We start from the raw sequence: 23,876 nt of genomic DNA, 5'->3' as shown, positions 1-23,876 counted from the left end.
AAAGAAATCTTTAAGCAGATCTTACTGAGGTAAGGAAGGGAAGGAAGAAATAGGTAGAACATGAAAAAAAGCTGGATTTTAAAAATGTATTTATAAATTTGGACTTTTGGGTTTTTTGGGCTTTTGATCTGATCTTATTTATAACTGCTGTTAAACTCACTTCTCGTATGTGCTAACCAGCTCTCCTGAGAGAAGCATCAGTTGCATTTGTGCCCCAAAACGTTTATGTCCTGTCAGTCGGGGGGTGTCTGGGAGGGAGTGGGGATTGTCACGTCTGTCCTGCTGTGATAGAATTTTCAAGGAGGTTTGTAAACCAGCTGTCTATATGTGCGTGTCTATATATTTGTTCCTCTTCAAAGCATGGGCTGTTAATGCCTTAYAGAGTGTAATGTTATTCAAACATGTCTGTGTTCTCACAGTGCCTTTTTCTATCATTGCCTACAGACAAAAGTTTATAACTGCATGTCTATTTTTGTCTTCTCATGGAAGTTTTTATCCACATAAAAGCAGACRAACGCAAGGAGACCTTGGGCTTGGAGTGTTCACGTCTCTTGTGAAGCCTTCTCCCTAACCAAGGTAGAAGAAATARTAAAATCAGGGGATGGCAGTTTCTTAGAAAAGGCATTTTTGGTATATGCCGAGAAGCTGGCCTTAAGCTACCCCTAAGCAACAGAAACTTAACGCTAATTAAATCCTGGGCATGCTGCTTTTTTTAAAAAAATACGCTTTTTAATTTTGAGGATTTTCTTTTGATTTTTATTACTGTTTTTTTTTTTCCAAGGAATTTGCCTTCCAGTTTGTCTTGAGGACCCTGGATTCAGAGACTTAACTGTCAGTTCAGGTGCAGTTTGAGAGACATTAGGAGGGACAGATGACAGAACCCCCTTGCACACTCGTTCAAGACTTTCATGCATGTCTTCCTTCTTGCCTTTGGTAACAGAACATTTATTTACTTCTGTGAAACTTGTACTGATTTTTGGAGAGAAAAGAGAAAAGGCTTTATTAACAGTATCTGACCTTTTTGTTACCGAAGTCAGCAAATGAAGCAAACCATTCTTTGCCACCCAAAAATGTACTTTTTTCCTGAAACATTATTTAATATATTTAAAATGAAAAGCTTTCTTTTCATGTACGATATTGGAACAAATGTCAGACCCTTCACTTTCATTCTACAATTTCACAGATTTAGGTACGATTGACACACACAGAAGATAGGAGAGTTTCATGACTCGAATCAGGAGACTTCTCAGGGGTAGTCTTTAAAAAATCTCCTGATTTTTAAAAACCTTGGGTTTGTGTGGTCATAACTTTTTTTTTTTCACATCCAACATTTCAAGGTCAGAAAAGTTACATCCSTTAGCATGTACCGAGGAGTAGAAATGGCTGCGTTGTAAAGTTATTTGTTCATAATAAACATGAAAATTTACACTTTCTGTGGGGCTGCTTTTGGGGAAAGGGATTTCTGGGAGCCAGTCAGGGAAGAGCCATGCTGCAGTATCCAGGATGCAAGTCTAGTCTTGCATTTTGCATATGATGATGGACATTTTGCTCCTATGCCAGGCGAATGCTCTAGGAAGAAATTCCTTTTGTGTTTGTGCCTGTGCTTGGATTTGAAATGGATCAGGTGAGAGTTCTCATRGTTAAGTATCTAACCAAATATTCTGAGGAACTTACCACGCACAGAGTCAAAGAAATGAACTACTTCTAGCCCATGCTGGGGATTCTCTGACTGACCTTAGATGTATAAGCAGTCAGGAAATGACCAGCTCTGTGTTTTTCACAAAAGGTTGGTGCTTCAAAAGTGTGGTTTTTTTTTGTTTGCTTTTTTTTTTTTTTTTAGTAAGAAGGAGTAAATTTCTGCTGATTATTTGCTGTTAATGTCTTATTATATAACCCAGTAACAAATAAATGGTCAAGTGTGCAAGGTGATACTCTCCTCTTTTTGCTGCCAAGCTAAGGCTTAACCTTAAGAAAAATCCTGTTTTTTCTCCCCCTTATGCAGGTTATTCTGTTCTCTCTTGCTTTTATGAAAATTAAGGGTTTTATCTCGTGTTATTAGGAAGTCATTTCCGGATTTTCTTTCAAAATGGGTGGCTATTCAGGTACCTGGCATGAAGTTTTTGCTATTTTAAGCCTTGTCTAGCCCAGAGCGTGCTGCGAGAGGTGACTCGTGTTGCTGTGATTTAGCCACAAGATGGCATGAGGAGACCGCCGAGGCCTCGTGCGGGAGTCTGAAACGGCAGGACGCGGGTCTGCTTGGGAAAATTTAATTCCCAAGTTTATTTGAAACATGGGATGCGGTCGCTTGTGCTGGAGTGCTCTGTGGAAGCAGGTGACAGGGTCTAGAGCTCTTGGGTTTTCTTCCCTGGCCTCTTCTCGTCTGCCCTTGTGCTTAGATTTGCTCTTCCACCAGCTCCGTTTAGGCCAGTCCCTGGTTTGTAGCCAGTTAATGTTGGGAATCCTTGGATTTGAAGCCAAGGGGTGTACGGCAGGAGTGCTGAGTGCTGCTTGAGGTTCCAGTTGCTTCGCGATCCTTGACTTTCCTTGCTATTAAACACATCAGCCTCTCTATTTTTTTGCCAAGGGGTATTGAAACGCTCCTCCAGGTGTTTACGAATTGACAAAATCCAAGTGCTTTGCAACTGGGTGGCGAGAACAGCAGCAGCAACACGGGGAAGTTGCTGCAGCTGCCACAAAGGCTGGTTTGGATGGTAGGAGAGAGGCACCAGCCGTGCCAACACGGCGCCCAGCCGCTCAACGTGCAGCAGGCACCGGAGCTGCAGCAAAGTGGATCCCATTGGACCCCCGAGGGACTTTGCCTTGTGCTTGCAGACCCAGGTTGGCTTCATTTCCCCCCGATCCCAGGCTCGGCATCCATCCCTTTGCCTGAGAAAGGGGATGTTGCAACTAGACAGGGCAGCCTGCAGCAGCAGACCAAGAAAGCAGTCGCCCCGTTCCAGCTCTCAATGTCATTCCTTGCCATGGTGTGTGGATCTGTCAGGCTGTTTAGCTGCAATATGACAGATTGTCCTATTAATGTGTCATCAAGTGCACTTTTACAAACTCATGGCTTGTCTACGACTAACCTGAAAAAGAGGCTTAAGTATGAGAAGGCGCCAAAGAAAGTTAAATATTATTAACAAATAAAGTCTGCCACGTAGTTTTGATGGAATGTGAGCTAGCTGGGGGAGGGGGCTGTGCTGTTAACTATTTAACTTCTCTCGAAGGTCGCTTCATTCATGATGTTATTTGAGTATTTATTCTGCTGTTGACTTAAGAGTTCTTGATTTTGTGCTTGGGTTATTTCTGGCTCACTTTCCCTGGGACAGAGATGCAGAGATAGTAGAGAGGGCTTTCCTGTTCCATCCTGCCTGCCTGTAAGGGCCACCGTGGCAGTGGGCTGGCGTTATTGCTTGTGGTACAGCAGGCATGGGAAGGGAATCACTGAAAGAGAGCAAGGCTGCTGCTTGCTGAGTGAATTGGGGGCTTCAAATTATGTCATCTTCAATTTTCCTTCTTCTTGAAGAGKGTCCTGGTACAATTGCAATTATTTTGTGCCTCCTTTTCTCCATTTGTAGAAAAAAAGTCAGAATATTTGTTCTAGGCTCTGGGGAACTGGCAAAGATAAGCTGTTTCTGTCCAAGGACTTTAAAATCTTTATGAAACCTTTGTGGGAGAAAGTTRTGTGCTTTCTGTTGTGTTTTAATAACCACTTGTCCCTTTCTCCTCCTTCCTCCTCTCCCCAAAATACCGCCAAAACTCACAGAGCTCCCACCGAGTCTCTGATGAGAACTAGGGGAAAACCTTGTGCGGAGCAGAGGTAACTAGAATATAAAAGATGGGTGCTGATGTACAGCCGTGTGTTATGATGCTGGGTGAGTATTCCAAGGCACATATTTCTAGCACTACCCTGTACGGTTTTGCAAACGTCCCAGAAACAACAACAACAAAAAAAGATGCTTTTTCCGAGATAATGAAGGGGAGGAACGGGGTAGGACTGAGGGGAGGGAACGGGCACTGATTTAAATCTGCCTGGCACACTGGCCAGCTCCACTTATCAGGGAGTCTAATAGGAATGTGAAGAGAATAGGCTTGACAGCTCATTAGAATGTGATCCCTCCTCCTCCTCCTCCTCTCCCCCTCCTTCAAGTTGATGGAAACTCTTTCAGGAAAGAAGTACTTATTTGCTGAGGTGAAGTGAAGGCTGAGGAGGGTTTTGCCCGTGTGCCGCTGGGGAGAGGAGCAAGGAGAAGAAGCTGAGGTGACCCACAGTTGGAGGAACCTCATATCTCCCTTGATGTAAAGGGCAAGRAAGATGGAAAAACTCCCAGGACTCGTCATCCTGACAGCTGTTTGCAGCACAGGGATTTACGGCTCATCATCCCATTAAAGAGAAAGGGAAGATAAAGGCAGCCAAAGAGCGAGAACAACTAGACTTGGGAAAACTTGATCTGCTCCTGATGGACTTAGGTACATCCTGGGGTTCTTTGCTTGCCTGCTTTTGCTTTTATCCTATGTAAGAAAGCAATTCACTTCTCAGAAGACTCAGCTCRTGACTAAATTCTCGTGTCTTCAGTCCCCAGCATCCTGGAAGGAGAAGATGGGAGCTTGTTGCTGAGGAAGGGGAGGTATCTTTGAAACGAGGGTGGATGGAGCCTCTTCTACCCTGCTCTGATCTGGATGCAAAGCACTACTATGCAGAAGGTTAAATCTTTTGTTGAAGAGGAATAACCTAAAAAAAACCCCAACCCTCATGGTTTTGTGTTGTCAACTGTTGCCCYGAGCCTTTTGGCTTCTCTTGGTTTCATCGTTGTGAGCATTTTAATCCAATCTGAAGACTTACCRGGCAAGGTGCGTGTCTGCAGGGCCACGTTGAGGTAGGGACCTCTTGTACGGATGTAAACTGCAAAGGTCGGAGTGGAGCTGCCGTTTCTTCAAGTAAAAAACAAGCTTTTTAAACAAATTTAGACCTTTTCAATGTGTCCTGCTGGATTTTTCCCAGCAACCAACATATTTGCACCTGCTGCTCATTTGACGTTGCGTGCCCCGGTGGATCATCATTGGTAGCTTTAACCTTATATATATTTTTTAATTATTCTTTTAGAGAGAATCCTGTGTTTACTCCTTCTGTTGCTGGTGGAGGTTTTTGCACTTGGAGAATCCCCGTCCTGACTCGGCTCCTCCCTTTGCAAAATGAAGGGCTGCATCTGGGTATTGGTGGCAAYGTTACTGTGCCAGCAGCTTTGCCTCCTCCGAGTGATGGCAGCAAAGAGAGAGAGGAAGACGAAGAAAGAACGTAACCAGTACACAGAGCCTTTCAATATTACTCTGTCAAACAGTGAAGAACTGCATGGGCATCCYAAGGTAGGTGGCTATGTGTTGTCAGTGCTTGGTGGACCTCATTTCTGAGTTTGATGTAATGCCGGGGCTTTGATTTTCATTGATTTAAGCAGTCTTGCCAAATTCTTTTTTATTTTTAAAGAATTTTCTCTCGCTTTGACATGAGTAGTTTTTTTTGGCTTATTTAAGAAATGACTGCAATGCTGCAATTTATGGTGGGAGTCTGTTTTGGAACATGCATGAAGTTCCCGTCCCATTGTAGCTTAGTAAGACACAATTTATCTAACAACTGAGTATTAGTGAATCTCTTGCATGCAAATCCGGGGACCTTTGAAACGTCGTGGCTCATGCAAACCACATTATAGACACCTGAGTATGTCTGAGCTTTCTCTGTGCTGCACCTTCCACCACTGAAGTGGCCGTGATTGAAATAAACTTAATTTAGGCAAACGATCTGCTTAAGGAGACACCAAGTGCCAGTGGCTCTTGAAGGAAAGGAGCTAGGATGGGGCTAATTGTGCATAAGTAGCAGTGTAAGATTGTGTGCATGGTGCTTTAAGMTGGGCTCTGATTAATCTGTGCTTTAATCTGTGCTCTGATTCTGCAGAACCCTCCCAAGTAAGGGAGAGAATCACCCGTCTGAAGGCTACCAAAAACTGAGCAGARTCATCTTAAGATGAAAATTCACCTAGAATGCTTGGAAATAGGAGAGAGGCTAGGGAATTAAAAGTAAATCCTGGGATTAGGAGCAGGATGAAATGAAAGGGAGAAAGGAGGAAGTCTTCCCTAACGCACATCCCCCTTTTCTGTCTCTCCGACTTGCATGGAAATGTCCCTTGTATCAAACGGAGATGACCTCTAAAAGACGACTTTGATCACAAGCATTGGGGCCGGCAGTCACTATAGCAATGCAGGAACAAACCTGTCAGAAATTGGGGCATGGCGGAAGGGGCGAGTTCAAACAATTGGGCTGACATTCGCGCTACCCCATTCCGAGCCATTGTGGGAGTAATTGGTTAAGGTTGGGCAAGTCTGGGAAACAGTATTCTGCATTAAGGGGCTGGCTGCTGCACTTAAAATGATCATTAGGGAACTGTAAGCAGCACTTCTTTGACTAATTTTGTATTTATTGCAGAGCTCTGTCAGGATAGGTTTTATGCCTGTTAAATTCTTAAGGTACTYGGATTAAATTGTTTTTTTCTCTGCTTCATTCTCCTTTTTTGCACAAGGGACTAGATCTGTATCTGGTGTAACTAAGTTGCAGTCTGTTCTGGAATTAATGTGGTCAGCTGGAAAATATATTGTAGAATAAGAAGGATATATTCTGATTGCAAAAGCAAGGCAGAAATGGGTCCTGATTTATTCGGATATAGTCATATGCACATGATTCCTAGAAGATACTCATTTGGAGGTTTGTGGGCGTCAGTCAAAACCAATATTGTTTGAAAGCAGCAGCTTCTGCATTGAACTACTTTTGCTTTAAARCTTCCATGGTGAAGGTTTGGCTGGTGTTAGAGCTGGAGAGCTCAGTAAAGATGAGTTCTATAAAATAAGGATGGGCCCAAGCCAGATCTTTGATGTRAATGCCCATGAACTCGGCTTGATTTCCACTTCCAAATTTTGCAGTGTGAGCTATTCTCCTTGGAATCTCCCTAAGGTTGAAGTCCACACTCCAGTTGAGCATTGCTTCCAAATGCCATGGATGACTATATTATATTTGATATTTATATTGCACCTGCTCCAGCTAAGGGTTTGTTTTACCTATTCTATAAAGGCGGCGCTTATGAATTCTCTAGTGTCTGCTAATAAACCTGCACTAAAAGGAGTGTGATTATTGCAAAGTTGCTTATGTTTCAGGCAGCATTTTCAAAGGTTTCATTCCCCTCTGCAGCACAGGAGCAGATGCTGCCTCACACCCAGGCATTAGTCAGCATCAAGACCAAGTGGCCAGCTCCTCATTTTGGGTTTGGATGACTGGCTGTTGACAGCAAGCAGCTTAAAAGCCACAGTAAATAAAGCCTAGACGCCAAAGAGAAGTACTGGATGTGAAGGATGACTAGACGAAAATCAGTGGTTTGAAAAATTGCCACTGAATTCCTATCTTATGGTAAGCAGTAACTGATACCCCTAAAGAGACAACTGGCCTCGTTAGGCAGTTATGGAGAGGGAGAACGTCAACAGCAGCGCAGAGAAGTGCATAACTTCTCCAGACTGTTTTGAATACAATATTGGACTCACCTGCTGGTTGCCTCGGGAGGAAGTTATGTGATAGTGGAGCTGTCTAAAGCAACCCATGGAGCTGAGGTAGGGGTGAAGGCACCGCTTTCCCGCAAGGCTCATTGCTTCGAGTCATGAAGATACTTCTATGAGGAGTTTTGTTTGGTGAAAAGATGCCCTAAACAGACATTGGAAGCAATGGCAGTGCCCTATTTCATTTCTCCACAGCATACAATAAAAAATAGATATTCGGGGGCCTTGAACACTAAAAATTAAGGCTGTTTATATCTTGGAAGACTCAACTGGTAGGTTTATCAAAGCAGAGGAACAGGGAGCGGAATATTAGTTGAGAGCATTGAAGCAGGCAGCTCTAGTGCATCTAGAATGTCATCCCGGGCTCAATAACATCTGCCTTTTCTGCACACCCTGCTTGCTCATACAACCAGCTCCATCTGTTTCACCATAAATCCAGCATGGATGTGATCACTGAAGGGCTTTTGTGTTTAAGTGGAGCCGAGACAGCTTYTTGAGATACCTGTTTAGAGAAGAATAATTTTGCAATTGGAAAACACAGCAGGAATTTGCATGGGAATTCCAGTTGGGATCTGGCTAAGATACCAAACCTAACACTTCTGCTCTGGGGAAAATTCCCAAGAGATCCGTAAAAACCACAAGTGGTCAGGACCTTGGTTTTACATCTCATTAACAATCAAGAGTGTGCATAACCGTGAGTTATTAGCAGCTGACACTGAATTTTCGTGCTAAAGAAAAAAAAAAGCAATCTGTCACTTTTTAACCAGTTCCAAATAAAATACACTACTGAAGTAAATCATTTGCTCCTAATTTCATAATGGAGTTGGCAGTATTTTGCTGGTGTAAATCAGGCATAACGGCACGGAAATCTGTGGATTAAGATAATTCAAATGCTGGGTATGTCCAATTTTTGTCTGGCAATTGCTTAATTATTAGGCAGAAAATTCTTAACATTCATGACTGAAGGACCAAATACCTTGATCCATTACAATACATCTATCAATACATTGATAAATCTTCAAGCAAATTTGCAAGGGCGGAGAATATGGACCAGAATGGTTAGGTGGATGTTCTACCTAGATGGATAGATGTAAATGTTCTTGAAGATCAATGGCAAGATTCCTGTTGATCTTTTTCAAGGCCCTGGTTCAAGTGCTAAGGCCTAAGCTTGATTTCCCTGTATTTAACATGAGATTTTTTTTCCCTGCGTCCCTAAGGTTAGTTTTGCTCTGCAATCAGCAGCCCACGAGGGACAAGTCTCCAGCGCTGGGATCCCAGGGCCCTTCCCAGTCCTGAGCGATACCTGGGTTGGCTGCAAGTTCTCCCTGGCTGTTGGAGGCTGCCTCTGCCAAGAAAAATAGAGGCTCGCATGCTTATTGTTGGGATTGCTCATGCATGCCATAGTAATTAAATAATAATACCAGAAAGATGGAACATTCATTTCAACTGTCAATCATGCTTGTGCTGGAAAAATTGGGGAGTGCCATGGCTGACTTGCTCCGGATTTGTAATTTAAGGATGCCACTGGAGAGAGGGCTTTTTAAAATATTTTTTAAAGAACTTTAAGATAAAACTTCTTTTATCATTTATTTTTTCTGGGATGTGCCGTCTGTCCTTCTTTTTCCTTTTTGCCTCTGAGAAGACCGCTGCTCTCCAGCCTTTTTTCTGTTCCAGAAAGTCTGTAGACATCTGGATGCTGTGCCCAGGTGCTTTGAAGTGGAGCAAACTAGGAAAAAAAATGTTTTTTTTCTCATCAGAAACTTTTAAGCCCCCATTAAACTCAGACAAAAGATATTTTGCCTGTTATGAAATCATGTTGTGCCTCTTGTGCTGTTCTAAGGACAGCTGATGAATAGATGGAGAGTTTTGTACAAAGGACGATCTCAGCATGTCTTTGATTTCCTTATGATTTGCAAAAATCAGCAGTCAAGCAATCCCCGAGAAGACTGAGAAGCATTCTGGAGGTAACTGAACTTGCAGTACCYGGGGTTTTCTATAGAGCTTCATTTCCAATGCAATTTAGGAAAACTATTGCAGAAGTGCTGTGAGTAAAGCCAGGAAATAAATAATCATGTAACTAAATACCAGAACTCTTGGCTAAACACTCAACCTACAACCGATTGTAAGCACGATTATAAATACAAGAAAGTCTGTTCAAGGCTAATTCGTGTACAGAAATAATGAATGTCACGAATAGCTTGTCTTGCTCTCGGTTTAGAGGCGTGTGCTAAATCCGAGCATGGGGGGAGGARTGTGCCTGATAACCATAACTCTGTCACTAATTACTTAATTACAGTGGAATGCATGAACAATATGGCAAAATTACTCGGGGTAGCCTTGCTTTGGCTTGGAGCGCAGCCACCAGCCCCGCTGTTCGCAGCATCTACCTGGCGGGAAGGATGGGCGGACGGCCTGAATAGAGCAATTGGATAGGAATTGATCTGTCTGTGGGTTGCATCTGAGCAGGAGATCACCCCACACTGTGCGGTGGAGAAGGCAGAGTTGGCTTCGTAGAGTTGCTCGGATCTATGCTTGATAAGGAGCCATTCTCACGGGATATTTGTGAGTTCTGGGACACTGCTCATGCTCTGCTGCCTTGTAAACCCTGCATTGGTCCAAGGTGTTTAAAATAAATACTTATGATTGCTGGAATTTAGCATGGCATAGGCTAATGCGTTGTATTGCCCCTGGACACATGCCCCAGAGAGAGCTTTCCAGGCCCACAAACAGCAGCATTTCTTGTAACCACAGGCTGGAATCCAGCACCCTTCCAAGATCTACATTTCAAACAATTCATTTTGCAATGATTTTTCATAGCAGAACATGCAGACTGTSGTTTTTCCTCTTCTGTATCATCTTGGCCTGTTAATTCAAGCCCAAATTTGCAAATTTGGGCAGCGACGTATCTTGCAAGTACTGGGGCCACAGCTCTACCTGTGAATTATTTACTACATTATTCTGCCAAATGCCCGATGAAAGGCAATGTGTGCTCATAAGGAGTAATAGAAATGCTATCAAAGCTCACCGTGGTACCCTGAGAGGAGGTAAAGTATTTAAGAAGCTGCAATAGTTGCAGAAAACAGGAAGGAGCAGGTAGTTGAATTTGTGAACATGCATCTTTGCTCTCGTCAGGCACGGACTTTGTTTTTCATGYGACTCCTTTTGTCCTCTGTGTGTGCGTCTGTCATTCTGCAGTGTGTAATTGGAAATCTCTGAAGCATTTCAAGGGTTGTGTTGGTTTAAGCAGTAGGCGACAGTCTGGAGACTGAGCACTCTCTGAATTCATTTAGAGGCTGAGGAGGCACAATAACATCAGTCCTCTTGATGTTCTTCTTTCTCTTCAGATTTTGGAAGCTCCAGATCCTCGAATCACAGATCCACGACGTACCTGGATCTCCTTCGTCCACCGCCCGGAYGATGGCAACACCTCCAAAAGGAGATGTAAAGGGAAAGACAAGAAATTAGTAGGTTTTTCCTAGATTGACACCAGCTAACAAATGTGCACCATGGCTTCTCTTTCCACTGCTGTTACATAAGGTGTTTTTTGTGCTCCCAGCTTTTGCGTTACTACCCCCAGGAATCACATTTTTGTTTGTTTCATTTCTTAAAGTATTTCTGAGAAGTTTGGGATAATAAAGGTTTAATATACTTTGCAAGGTTGTATTTTCGCTTTCCACTCTCAGCACTGATTATTGTTCAAACCAGCTCTTTCCTGGACTGAGAGAAGCCTTTTTTTTTCTGCTGACTAGAWAGAAAATTAATGTTTTGCTTTCACCATAAAATGCAGGCATCTCAATGGATTGTAATCAAGATACGGACAAATCATCACAAGCTATATTTGTTTCAAATTAATGAGTTACTGGGCATCTGGTCAGTGATGACTGATCACATGTGCCATTCTTAATCAAACCCTTAGCCAATCTTGAATACGATTGAAAGGAATTCCTTTTATTTCCTGGTGAGCAGATAGACAGAAGTGCTTCTACGCAGARATAGAAAATTCCCAGCAAAAATATACATTGAAAGAGTATTGATAACTCTGCTGCAGGCTCATATTACCAGCTTAAACCCCTAATATGTTTTGTGGAAAACCTTTTCAAAGTGTTTTGAGCTAACTGCTTCCCTTTTAGGGGGAGTTCTCTTGTTTAATCGAACATTCACATAGCTAACGTGATCATGACATCAAGCAATATATATTATTAATGTAAAGTGTGGCTGGGTGGCTGTTCTCATTAGCTGACAGGCAGAATAGGAAGCAGCTTAAAAGGCCACTAATTAGTTTGCTAATACTGGAAGATTAAGAAGCAGCAAAYGTAGACTTGAGCCTGTTGTGCTTCACACTATTTGTAAGTCCCTGTAGTGCTCGTTAGTGTTTACTCAAGTGGCATTTACCCTCCCCACATAAGTATGTGAGTGGATTCCAAGTGYTGTTCCACTGATGGCTGGAGAGCTGGTTTTAGATTTACTGCGTTAGTCCTTTAGTTGGGTTGACAGCAGAGAAGGGCTGACCATGTGGCTGGCAGGTTTGTAGACTTGSCTCGTAGGTGACAGAATTTTCAGGGTGTCAGTGAAACTCCTTGGTTCTAATTCTGATGTTTTTCTTTGGCTGTTTCCTTAGCGTGGCCTCGTGGGGCCGCCGGGACCTCCTGGCCCCCAAGGGCCTCCAGGAGCACCTGGTGCTGAAGTCACCCGGGAAGTCCTTCTGCAGGAGTTCAAGGACATACTAAAAGGTAAAGATCCTAAGACCTTTCTGCCTCTGTGACCTATTTCTTTCAGTAAACCTCATTGCAAAAAGAGAAGATTTGTCTTGGCAAATGTTTACTCTAAAGCATTCCTTTAGCTGGCAATGAAATAATCCCTAGTGCTGCTGCGTCCAAATATAACCTCTACACAAGTTGTGTGTAGAGAAGAGGTCTAGTCAACAACTAGTGGCTTCATAGAGCAGGCTCTTCAATAAGTCTTTCTTCCTCTACTTTTTTCTCAGAAGCCATTGAGCGTCGGGCATCCCTGGCCATCTCAGCCCACCCCAGCCAGCTGCCTCCACTGCTGCTCTCCTTGGAGGAAGTTGCACCCCACAGGCGCATAGAGGAGGCGTTCCACTGCCAGCTCAAAGGACAAGTCGTTGTGGATAAGAAGACCTTGGTGGAACTTCAGAACTTCCAGTCGGTGAGTGGGAGTCGCAGCTCCCGTGCAGCTCCACAAGAGCCATCGTGCACRGACCAGCGGTAGTTCCCCTTGCTGCGGAGCTGCTAGGAGCTTCTGTAGGTCAAGGTGTTTCCTGAAAGGGAGATCTGGTCCCAAAAACTCATCTCAGGTCTGGATGCTGTGAATGCAGCACTAGGTTTTTGGAGTTGACAGAGGTGGAGTCTCATATTGCAGTAGCAGTCCTAATGCCCAGCTACAGGAGAAGTATTTAGCTTTGAGTCCACTCCTTCCTGAAAAACCTGAGAGAGAGACTCTTTTTTCTCTTGTGGCTTGAGTTGAGTATCATTACAGTTCTTATTAAAGTGCTAACAGGTCTGTGCAAGAGAGAGCTGTCTCGCAGGTCCAAACAATAGTCACTTCATTTCAGTGGGTAGGGGAGACAGACTTGTCCACATTAGTGTGAAGGATCTGTTCTGTTTTCAGAGCACACCCTAGTTTGTTCCAGAGAAGCTTTCAGAGGGAGCAGAACGTCAGAGGCAGACGAACGTCACTTGGCGTGGGTTGGGGAGCTTGCAAATGAGAGCTGCTCTTTTGTTAAATGGGCCGGTCTTGGTGATAACGTTCTAGATATAGTGTCTTACAGAGGACTAATAAATGCTGTCTACGCAAGGTCATTATGGTCCTGCTATAATGGTAAGCATACCATGAGAGGATGCTGTAGGTCATTGTAAGCATCGTTAAAAGCAGCCTCTTGGGTTTGATAAGTTATTRTAACTGCTAAGCACTTATGAACCAGTTGCAAACAGGACCTGAATTTGAAGTATAAACGTTAGGTGAAAGTATTAGCTAGATAAAAGTAGTTGCTTAGTTGTGGAGAAGATTTGCTTTGGACTYTGCAATCAAATAAGACTTTCTAACAGCACAAAGCCATTATGTACATGTGGTGAGGAGGTTTTGCAGTGTGTGAACAGGGAATATTGCTGTCTCTCAGCAGTGCGGGCCGACACTGTCCTAACAGGCACTGAGTCCTGTCTCTGCAGTCCTGTCCAGCAGATCATTCTCCACGGAGCAGCTTTGCTTTCGGAAAGACTTTCCCAGCCACACTAGCCTGGTTGGACAGCACTTTGATGCAAGATTGTACTTGAAGTGCGGGCCAGGCCAGGGAGATGTGCCGCCTCGTTAATTAGAAGGAAAAATGTGAATAAAGACATCTCGGTAGTCAGTGCGTAGGCTGATGCTTCCCATGCTTCGTTATCACGTGCCTTGCTTCCTTCTAATTGCTCCTGGCCCTGATGCTGGTGTGGGAGGGCTGGCAAGCCTCTGGATGCCAGCCCTTCAGCTTTGGGACAAGAAGGGTCTAGTTTTAGCTTGTGCTCTTGATAGACAGTGAATTTAACAGGCAGGGAGACAGTGGATACTCTTGCAAAAATGGAATCGTTGCCTTTAGAAAGTCCAAGGCAGAGAGAGAATTCCTCTGCCCTTGTCCTGTCAGTTTAAAAGTGTGGAGAACCAAGGGTTTGATGTTTTCTATTGAAGTGATAGGAAATAAATGATAGGAAAAGAATCCTATTCTGCTTCAGACTAGCTCCAAAACATTCTGAGATTAGTGTGCTAGAAAAAGGCCTAGCTCTCCTACACCCTGTTGTTTGGGTCTGCTGCCTCTGTCACATAGAAGAATCAGAAAAYTTGATGGTTTTCTCATTCTTCCTTGCTATTTCTTCTCCAACAAGAGAATTTCTTCCTTTTGGTCTCATGATTTCCTTGATACGTGGAATGAAACACTTGAAACTTCTCCATCACACCTTTATCTAATGCTCTCTCAKTCCTTAAGGTTCTGGCAATTGCTGCTTGCAAATGCTTTTAGAAATACACTTTGCAAAACTAGACTTGAAGTAACTGCATCCTCTGACAGGCTAAGGAAGAAGGTTTTACCTGAGGCCCAGGAATATCGCTGGAGCTAAGGTGGCCCATATGCAATTTCTGCAAGATGAACGAAATTCTGATATCTCCATGGCCTTGAGATCAGACTGAGCATCTCTGGCAGATGGGTTTGCAGAGAGTGTTTACTCAGCAGCTGGTTTGCTTGTTTACATGGTGTGAGCTCCTCAGATAGAAGTTCCTGCAGCAGCTGAGGCAGCTACGTGAGCACGCAGCTGTGAACCCCCAATGCAGTGGGCAGCTCTAACTGGCATGGAGTTGAAAGGAGTATTTTTGCTCAGAAAAAACCCTTCTTTCTCAGAGCTCTGCATTGTCTACCTTTGTGAGCAGAAGAATAACAAATCCACAAAGGGCATGAAGAAACAGGAATGCTTTATCGGTGATAATTTACTGGTGCCTAAATTGCCTTCCATGCTCAGCCAGTGGTTTTGGAATTAGGTTGCTGGTTCTGTTAATAGCTGTAACAAGAAAGGAATGGATTAACTACGTGGAATACTTTTGCACATACCAGGCTTGGATCTGCTCTCACAGTGATGTAAATCAAAACTAGTGCTATCACAAGTGGTGGAGAGAGAATCAATAACATTTCATAGTCTTTGCAATTRTAGTAGCTGTTATACTGTGTGAGCATAGAGCTCCTTTTATGTGTGTTTGTGTATATGCACACAGCAATGCCCATGCCTAAACAAAGGGGCTTAGAAATCATGGTATGAGACCTACTTGTTCTGCAGTCCACTGTCAATGTTTTCCTCATTATACGTGTTTGATGTAGTGAGAAAATCAATTACTATTGTCCACGGATATGTTTTCACTACCAGGTGTGCACACAACGTTTCTAGTAAAGTTTTATAAAATCTAAAACTAGCTGGATCCCAAGCTTTGCTTGGGACTTTTTGGATAAGTGCAGGTTAGTGATTTTAGTCCTTCTGCAGTGTAGCAACTCCATATGCAAACACCCAAATATCTATACCCAATTAGCTTTAGCTTTGTTTCAAAGACAAAGCTAGATAAACGATTCCTCTTCTTCACTGTGAAAGCTTGCAATTTCTGGTCGCGATGAATCAGAATGGGAAGGCATTTAACTTCCCTCCAATACTTGAACAAAGTTCCAGGACTACTTTGCTGTAATATAATAGCATCTAAAGCAGCATTTCTACCAATTCTGGCACCATGTCTCTGGCCTCTCTCCAACTTCTGCTTGTAAGTGCATTCACATGCTGGGCTACTGAGATCTATAGAGATTACCCAGTTATGCATTTGTGCATATAATAGAATATACCATGTGTGAATATCTTCAAGAAGACAGGCTGGACCACCTTGGACAAGATCAAGGTAAGACACGTCTCAGGAGAGCACTCTTTGGAGAACATCTACATTGCACTGAGTGCCCTTGTGGTGGAAGCAGWGTCTGACAAATACTCTTTCTTGGCCCTCTGAAGCCAAGTGCTGCTTCTTCACAGCTCCAGCCAAATCCATATCAAGCAGGCCAAAACTAACAATAAACACTCCGCACAGYGTTTATTTTAGCTTAAGTCAGATAATCTGCTGCAAGTTTGACTTGAGATGGCTTCCTTGCCATAAGGAGATGCTACATGCTGTTTCTAGCCTACTAGTACTAGCCTACAGGGCTAGGATTTTGCCAGTTCTGTTGAATTCAAGGCCAGAAGAGAAGAAACTAAATATAGAATCTGTAAAAAGCCAAGACATGTTTATTTAACAGCATCAAAGCAGTCTGGCTTGGACTAGAAGAAGTTAGACAACTTCTGGCGACCAATATGACAGTTTCCTCTGTTTTTGTATCACAAAAATAGCATATAAGATGTTAGGGTTTTTAAGCCTAAAGACACTACAGAACCCATCTTGGAAATCTCTGGAATCTGGGGAGAATGCTTGACTCAGAAAATGGGACTGTTGCATATCAGAACATCAGTGGCTAGTGGCCACTTGAGCYAGCAGAAGGTAGGGGTGGAACAGGCCAGGTCTGAGATAGCGTAGCAGAGCTGCTGCTGAAAGACTTGATTCATGGGAAGACAAAGACAAGATGATTTACCAGAACTGGATAGTGAATAAGAGTATCTTCAAACGTAATACTGAAAATTTTGCCTTTCGGAGGCATCRAATGCTTAGAGCGAGTTCATTCATAAGGTGCATTCTGGTGAGATAAAGCGTTTTATTTCCAGCTTTATCTTCATGCATGTTACCTTTTACTTTTGTTGTAGCCTGATGTAATTGTTGAGGCTGCTGGGAACCAACAACTTTTGTTTGTTTTATTTTGCAGCCCCTGGCTAAAGGAGCTTTTCTTCGGGGGATAGGCTTAAATCTGGCAACAGGACGTTTCACAGCACCTGTGTCTGGAATCTACCAGTTTTCAGCCAACATCCACGTTGGTGAGTTTGGTCCACAGAAGCCAATAAAAGATATTAGAAAGAACAAACATGATGGGATAGAGAAGACCGGGTCAGTTTTAACTGTGAAGTGCCACCAGTGCATTCCTCCAATTATATCCATCCTTCAGTGATGTTTTAAGGGCGCTTTCTTAAGAAACTAAAATGTTATGTAGCTTCTGTGATTCTGTTAAGCCAAACGCCGGCAGATTGTTGTCAGCTCTGTTGAAAAGGGCTCGTTTTTGTTTCTCTGCTTTCCCAAGACCACAGCGAGCTGAAGAGTAAAGTCCAGCTCCGAGCCAGAGACAACATCCGAGTGTTGATCTGCATTGAATCTCTCTGCCACCGATACACGTGAGTTACTGCAGTGCTGTCTTGGTTATTTTTGTCTGATGCCATATGAACAAGAAACTTTTTTTCCTAAAAAACCTTCTTTTCCTCTTGTTCAGTGTAGAACTCTGCTTTACACTGTCTTCAGTTACAGAATAATATAGAAGACCTAAATTCAGTTTTCAAGKAGCACACAACTTCTGATTTCTCCGAGATTTAGAGAGTGCTACAAGGAAACTGAGATAGCTGAAAGTAATTGCCTGAACGTAGATGAAATCTGATTGCCATTTTTTATGCATCTAAGCATTGTGAGCTAATGGGAAAGGTTCTCATTATATCTTCATTAGAAAGCTATTTTCAGAATATTTCTTAAACCTCACAGTCATTACTTGAAAATAAATCTCTGATTTATAGAATCTATGAAGCCGTCGTGTGTTGGTTTGAGGCTTGTTTGTTTTAAAGACCTGATATTTTTAGAGCTCGAAGCTCTTTGGAAATAATTCACAGTAGATCCTCTTTTTTTCCGAGCAGGAAAGATAAACCATTTCAAAAACTAACTGAAGATACCAGTGGAGCGTTTTTGTCTTCCTTATCTGATTCCCCAGACTCTCACTGCTTTGATGAAGGCACCAGAGAGAAAACATAGCGGTTTTCTTCTGGGCGGCAAACTCTTCTCTCCAAGGCCACCATCTCTCTGTGTGTCTGTTTTTCCTTTGCTGCYCATTTTAGTCATCCTTACAGCACCRTTGTTGCAGAATGGATGAYGGGCTCTGACTGCTTTATACTTGGCTTTACCCTGGYTTTCTTGTTCTTGAAAACACGACTTAGCCAAAGTATGTTGTGGAGATGTGATTTAGGCTCAGCTGAATAGGAAGCTCTCCTGCAGGTCACTGAAAGTACCATCCTATTATCCTACATTGCAGGCTTTTTCCTCCATAAGCTGCTAACAAACTCTTCTGGTACYAGCTGGTATATATGTGAACAACTCTCTTGCTACCCAGTCCCCAGGCAGATTTTTTGGGAGGTTTTTTAGCCGTCTTGAAGAATTTATAGCTGCACTCTCCAAAGAACAGTAGCAGTAACACTATTTTTATTTTTGCCTAGTCAGGGTCGACCTAAATAACGGTTGTTTAGAGGAGCTCAAGCTCTGTGATGTCTCTGTCTGACTCAGAGTTGTCATGAGCCATGCAGCCATGTATGAACTGTTGTCCTCCAAGGCTGTCCTGCATTGAGCGGGTTGAACAGCAGTGACAGCAAAGTGCCCTGCCTCTGAGACATCTCTCATCTCATGCCGTGGGTGAGAAGATGCCTGGTCTGTGGAGTGGAAGGAAGGTGGGTGGAGGGATGGGAACCTGTCTGGACAGACCTTCTACCGGCACAAGCTAAGCTACTACCAGCACTTGTGGAATTTCCTGAGGATGTCTATGTACACCGGCATTCATTTTAGGGAGTTGAAAGAGCCCTGAGGGCTTTCAGCAGAGGGCAATGGAAACTGAGAGGCAAGGAGACAGTCAGAGAAGGAGAGATTAATGGTGGGAAGTTCCCACCCAAGCTAAGCTTTTGGCAGGATATGATACATAGACTGAGCTCTTCAATCAAGCTGGTGCCAAATATCTTGCTTTCTCTGGGCCAAATTGCCCCTGCCTCATATGCATATTGTTGGAAAGGGGGTTGGAGACAGCACATGCTTGTACTTATTTTTGTCATTATCCCTTCATGGAGAGAGAGAAATAAAAAGACAAGGGAGGAGTGAAAGAGTTGGTTTCTTTTGGGAAAACAACTACAGCTGCTATGCACTGCCATGGCAGATTTGAGTAGAACAAGCCAGGCAAGGAGCTCTGTGTTTTCTATATTCCTTTAGAGCTGTGCTTCCACGGGTTATTCCAGTGGTTGCTGCCTTGCACCTCCTACCACTCATGAGACATATTGGCCAAATAAGGCCAAGGCTCTTTGTGGAGTAGCAAGAGTATAGGCTGTTGAGGACAACAAACGGTTAGAGATGGCATGTAGATAAATCTAAAGTGTGTGTTTAGCACCTGTGAGAGACTGGGAGATGGAGACCACAGGACCTTCAGAAAGGCCTCTGTGGCAGGAGGCTCCTAGTTCCTGCCTCCAGTTGTTTCCAATTCACAATCCTGTAAACTCAGTAAGTCTTCAGTTAGTTACTGTAGTGAAGACCTGGCCCCACTATTCTCTTTCCAAACCTTAGTTGGCTACCCTGCTTATTCTGATTGTGTTTTGCTACTGTTTAGGTCATTGGAAGTCATCGCTGGTCTGGAAAGTAACAGCAAGATCTTCACTGTCTATGTGCATGGCTTACTGCAGCTGCAGGTAACCTTCACAGACTGGGAATCAATGTGCTGCTTTGGTCACCAACACGGCCTTTCACCAGGAGGGAGAAGGTTTTATTAACCTCCTTTCTAAGGAGGCCTAAGGCTAGGCCTAAGCCTAAAGAGGCTGAGTGACTTGCCTGGAGTACCTAGACAGAACTTGTGGCAGGGACAGGAACAAAAGCCAGACTTCCTTGTTGCACATTCTCCTCTTAAACCGCAGTAGCAACCTTCCCTCTAAGGAATGAACATTAATATYTTTCCTTCCCAAATTTCCAATCAGATGTCCCACCCTGTCAATATGAGGGATATCATATTAGCCATTCATGTAATGGGATCTCGAACCGAGATGGTCACTTGTCTGCAGACTCAGAGCCCGGTGCAGTAAGACCCTGAGAAGCACTAAGCAGTTAGTACTCGAGTCCTAAACCAAGAGCACAATTTCACTGCAGGAATTTTCTTCCACCAAGTGAAATCATCAGTGCTGCAATGAAAAAGAATGATCAGATCCAGTCCGCAAGAGTCACAGAAAAGGACAGGGAGACTCCTGTGCTCCTCTGGTGGCACTGAAATGCTTTTATTTCATGTATGACATTGGGCTGAAGTGTCATTTTCTTCGTTCTCCTTTGTTCTCTCTGGGCAGGCTGGTCAATACACCTCCATATTTGTGGACAACAGCGCAGGAGCTCCCGTCACCATCCAGAATGGATCAGATTTCATGGGCATGTTAATGGGTGTGTAACATCAACATCTGCAGCGGGAAGAATATGAATTAGAGCCTTGCAGTATATATTTTGACTGAAGAAGTGTTTACTTTGACCCTCGAGGACTGCTTCCTGTAACTTGTCGGCGTCTTTCTAAACACAGCGAAGAGCCTTTTCTTTTGCAGACACTTCAGCTTGCTTTCATGGGTGCTCAAGGTGCACCCCAGTTCCTCAGAAAAACATGCTTTTATAATTGGGAAGCAAACTCTGTACTCTTCAAYTTGCGCTTCGTCAGATGATCGCTGAACAATACACTGAAGTTTGGAATTTGTTATAACGTTGTCRCAATAACACTTGTAATTAGCATGTCTTTGGCATTGGTTTTTGGGATATTTGAGTTTGTAAATGAAGGATTCGGATGAGAAGTAAAGTAGAGGCTGTATTCTGTGTGTTGTGGAGGAAGAAGACAAGGATTTGCCAGCAAAACTGTTTTTTCATACAGCTGGAAAAGGTGCAGGTGCTCTGCCTTACTCCGCTCGGATATACCTGGAAAGAGGCATGTTGAATACTCAGACAAAACCCATTTGCAGGTGTGAACATGAGGCCTCAGCTTTTCAGTTGTTGTTTCTTTGCATCTAAATATTTTTATGATCTACTGATGTAGCTGAATAATTTCTTGCCTGCATAGTTTTGTTTTTGTGAAGGGGTAGGACCTACCATGCAAGGGTACCAGCTCTATCATGAGCAACACGTATTCTTATGTTTTAGTAAGATGCAGGTTTGGTTTTGGCCATATATTCATTTAAAAATGTGTCAGATTACACTCGAACCAAAAGGTGGGTAAGGACAGCAAAAAGAGCAGCCTCAGATCAGATCTGGCACCTGTTTATGGTTTACTGTTTGCATTGAAATAATGAAAGCAAGCCTAGGATAAGGCTTTTTTCCATTGGGTGCCCAGGGTCAAGAAAGTCTAGCTGAGCTCTTTGAGGCTGTCAAAGACCTTATGAAAGCCAAATTCTGAGTTTTTGCAAGTCTCTGTTTGCAAATATAAGAATACAAAGCTGATGCTCAAAAGCAGCTTTTCCTGTAGCACCAGGCTATGAACTCATCTTAGTAAAGTCAAAAGAAACTAGCAGTTCATGCATCCGTCAGTATGTTGCCCAAGATGTGGTTAACAACTCTGTAATCACAAATCAAATTAAAACACTCATTTCATGCACCCCTGTAGCTTACCCCTTTAGACTTGCCTCTGTTGATGCAACTTAACTAAGGAAGTGGCAGGATAATAATCTGATAAATGGGTAGTAGCAAGGCCAAGAGTGGAGTCCAGATACTTTATGGACTGAATGTCCATGGTGAAGAGGAGATCCATTGTACGCTGGTGTAATTTTGGATGATCTGCTGAATCACCTTCGTGCAATGAAAACAGACACTTCTGGGTGCCCTGGGACACTTGTAAGATTGCCTGCTGCTGTGTCTGTAGGTCAGAATGATCAAAATCTGCTGCTTTTACAAACTTCAGTAGTACTGCTGTTGAGGTTGGTGCAAAAAGATGTCTTGTTTCAAGAGCTGTGGAGAAATCTGCTGCAATGTGGCAGAAACTACTTTTTTCAAATCTCTATTCAAAATACCTGCAGACAAACCTTTAGGGAAAAGCTAAATAGTATTTTCCCTTTGCTAAGAATGTGTTCCAGCGGTAGCTAATGGAAGAGAGAGCAGAGAGTAGCAGGCATAGTCTAACAGTGCTGTTCTATACACAGATAAATTCATCCTTCTAGTCAGCAGAACGAAACTTCCAGCTGGATCTGTCTGAAACATAGGAGCTGTCAAGGTGTGTATGACCCTGACTTGCTTCTTGCTTCACAATCCACGTTAGCGATTCCTATGGACTTTCGCAGTATACTTTGGAGAAAATGCACTTCGAAGCCCAAGGTATGGTGCTCCCCTGGCAGATGGCATGGCAAACAGCCCAGTAAAGTTGTGGGGGCTTCAGAAAGCACGCAGCACACGTGAATATCACGAATGCTATCAGCAAAGGTTCTGTTTACATTGGGTTTTAACGGAGTAGATGTAGTCAGGGCAAGGGCCCTACCTCCCAACATGTATTACTCTATATTGTGTGGATATTTGTAATAAATGGGGCTGTTTCATATATGACTTACAGCAACAAAAACAGTGTGTTGTGACATTCAATGTACATTGTTATGGGCTTTTTTTGACCAAACTCTCACTGTTCTTGGTAACTCGGAGTTAAAATATTTATTTTGTTGTAGAACTAAAAGTGTTTGTCTGACTTTCTTTTGGGATTTATGACCTTCCCCTGTTGCCTCCCTCCCACTCCATTGCATTTTACCCCTATACATTTCTTAGGATGAGATGGTTCGTTGTTTCTTTTGAGTTTGTCCTGAGTCCACCACCAACAGGAGAAAGCTTATGGGATTTTGCTCATCTCTCTTTATCCTCAGGGCAAGAAGAATCATTGCTTAAGAGTTCTGTGCATCAGCATGGCCTCTTTGAGCTCTGAATGTCCCAGCTTGAGGCTTTACCAGCAGTCAAGGGAAGCTTGAGGTTGTCCTACCAGTATTAAGATGGTGGTGAGATGAAGCAAAGCGGTTTGAAGCAAGCTGGGATTGCCCTTTGCATGTGCACAAGACTCATGGAAAGTAYGGACCAAGATGAAAACAAAAGCCTTCTGCCCGGGCGATGGCCAGGAGAAATGCTCTGCTGGCTTCAGTGCTCTTGGGAGGTTGAGGAGATTAATGGTGTGAGGAGCAGAGKCTCAGTGCTCCTTTGTTTGCAGCTCCTCTGATTGGGGTCATCAAATTTATAGTCAAAGAGAACATGACGACTGAGGAAGGCTTGAGTTCAGTGCGGGGAAGTTGTTTATAACAAAATAAAAGCCATGTGCTTGAGTGTAGAGTGTCATGGCTGAGGGTGTTAATCCCACCCAAAGGGAATGGAGGAGGTCTCAGGCAGACAAGAGGGAGAAATCTCAAATTAAACAGCTCTTTTTGAGAAGTCTGCATCTTCAACCTGCCCAGACTATGAAAAGGCCCTCAGAGAGGAGAGGTTCTGCCTGGTTCACTAAAAATCTTTGTTACAATCTTCGTTGAACTTATTTTTCTGGGTCCAGTTCAAAGGAAGAAAAATACAGTACAAATGCCAACCCTTTTGTAGGATTCGGTGCTCTCTGCAGCTCTCTCTGAACTGAGGGAGATTTGGRCTTGCTGATCTTGAAGATCTTTTCCAACCCTAATCATTCTAGGAGGGACGTGTGTTCATTCTCCCGGGTTCTGAGACTCCTTGCATGAATTCTCCCTACCAGAGGGAGCCTTTTGCCTCTAAGATACTGCCCCCGAATTTGATGTTCCAGTCCCATACAACTCTCCGAGCTGAACAGTGTCATATCCTGGGTTGCACAGAGCTCTTTCTGGTCGCTACAGATCCCTCTTGCA

At 43.4% G+C, this 23,876-nt stretch overlaps 1 protein-coding gene across 1 annotated transcript; it reads left to right on the top strand.

The window, feature by feature from the left end:
- Positions 1–5,193: 5,193 nt before the first annotated feature.
- Positions 5,194–21,711, top strand: C1QTNF12 (C1q and TNF related 12). The gene is made up of 8 exons (XM_026051041.1): positions 5,194–5,364; positions 10,935–11,054; positions 12,209–12,320; positions 12,575–12,756; positions 16,952–17,060; positions 17,321–17,411; positions 19,640–19,718; positions 20,361–21,711. The coding sequence occupies exons 1-8, from the start codon at positions 5,194–5,196 to the stop codon at positions 20,457–20,459; spliced, it is 963 nt and encodes a 320-aa protein (XP_025906826.1). The 3' UTR covers positions 20,460–21,711.
- The last annotated feature ends 2,165 nt before the right edge of the window (positions 21,712–23,876 follow it).

The sequence above is a fragment of the Nothoprocta perdicaria genome, unplaced genomic scaffold (assembly GCF_003342845.1).
Source record: "Nothoprocta perdicaria isolate Ctin4 unplaced genomic scaffold, notPer1 scaffold_72, whole genome shotgun sequence".
Taxonomy (NCBI): Eukaryota; Metazoa; Chordata; class Aves; order Tinamiformes; family Tinamidae; genus Nothoprocta; species Nothoprocta perdicaria.
The sequence above is the reverse complement of the archived record's forward strand: the minus strand, read 5'-3'. Positions and strand labels throughout refer to the sequence as shown.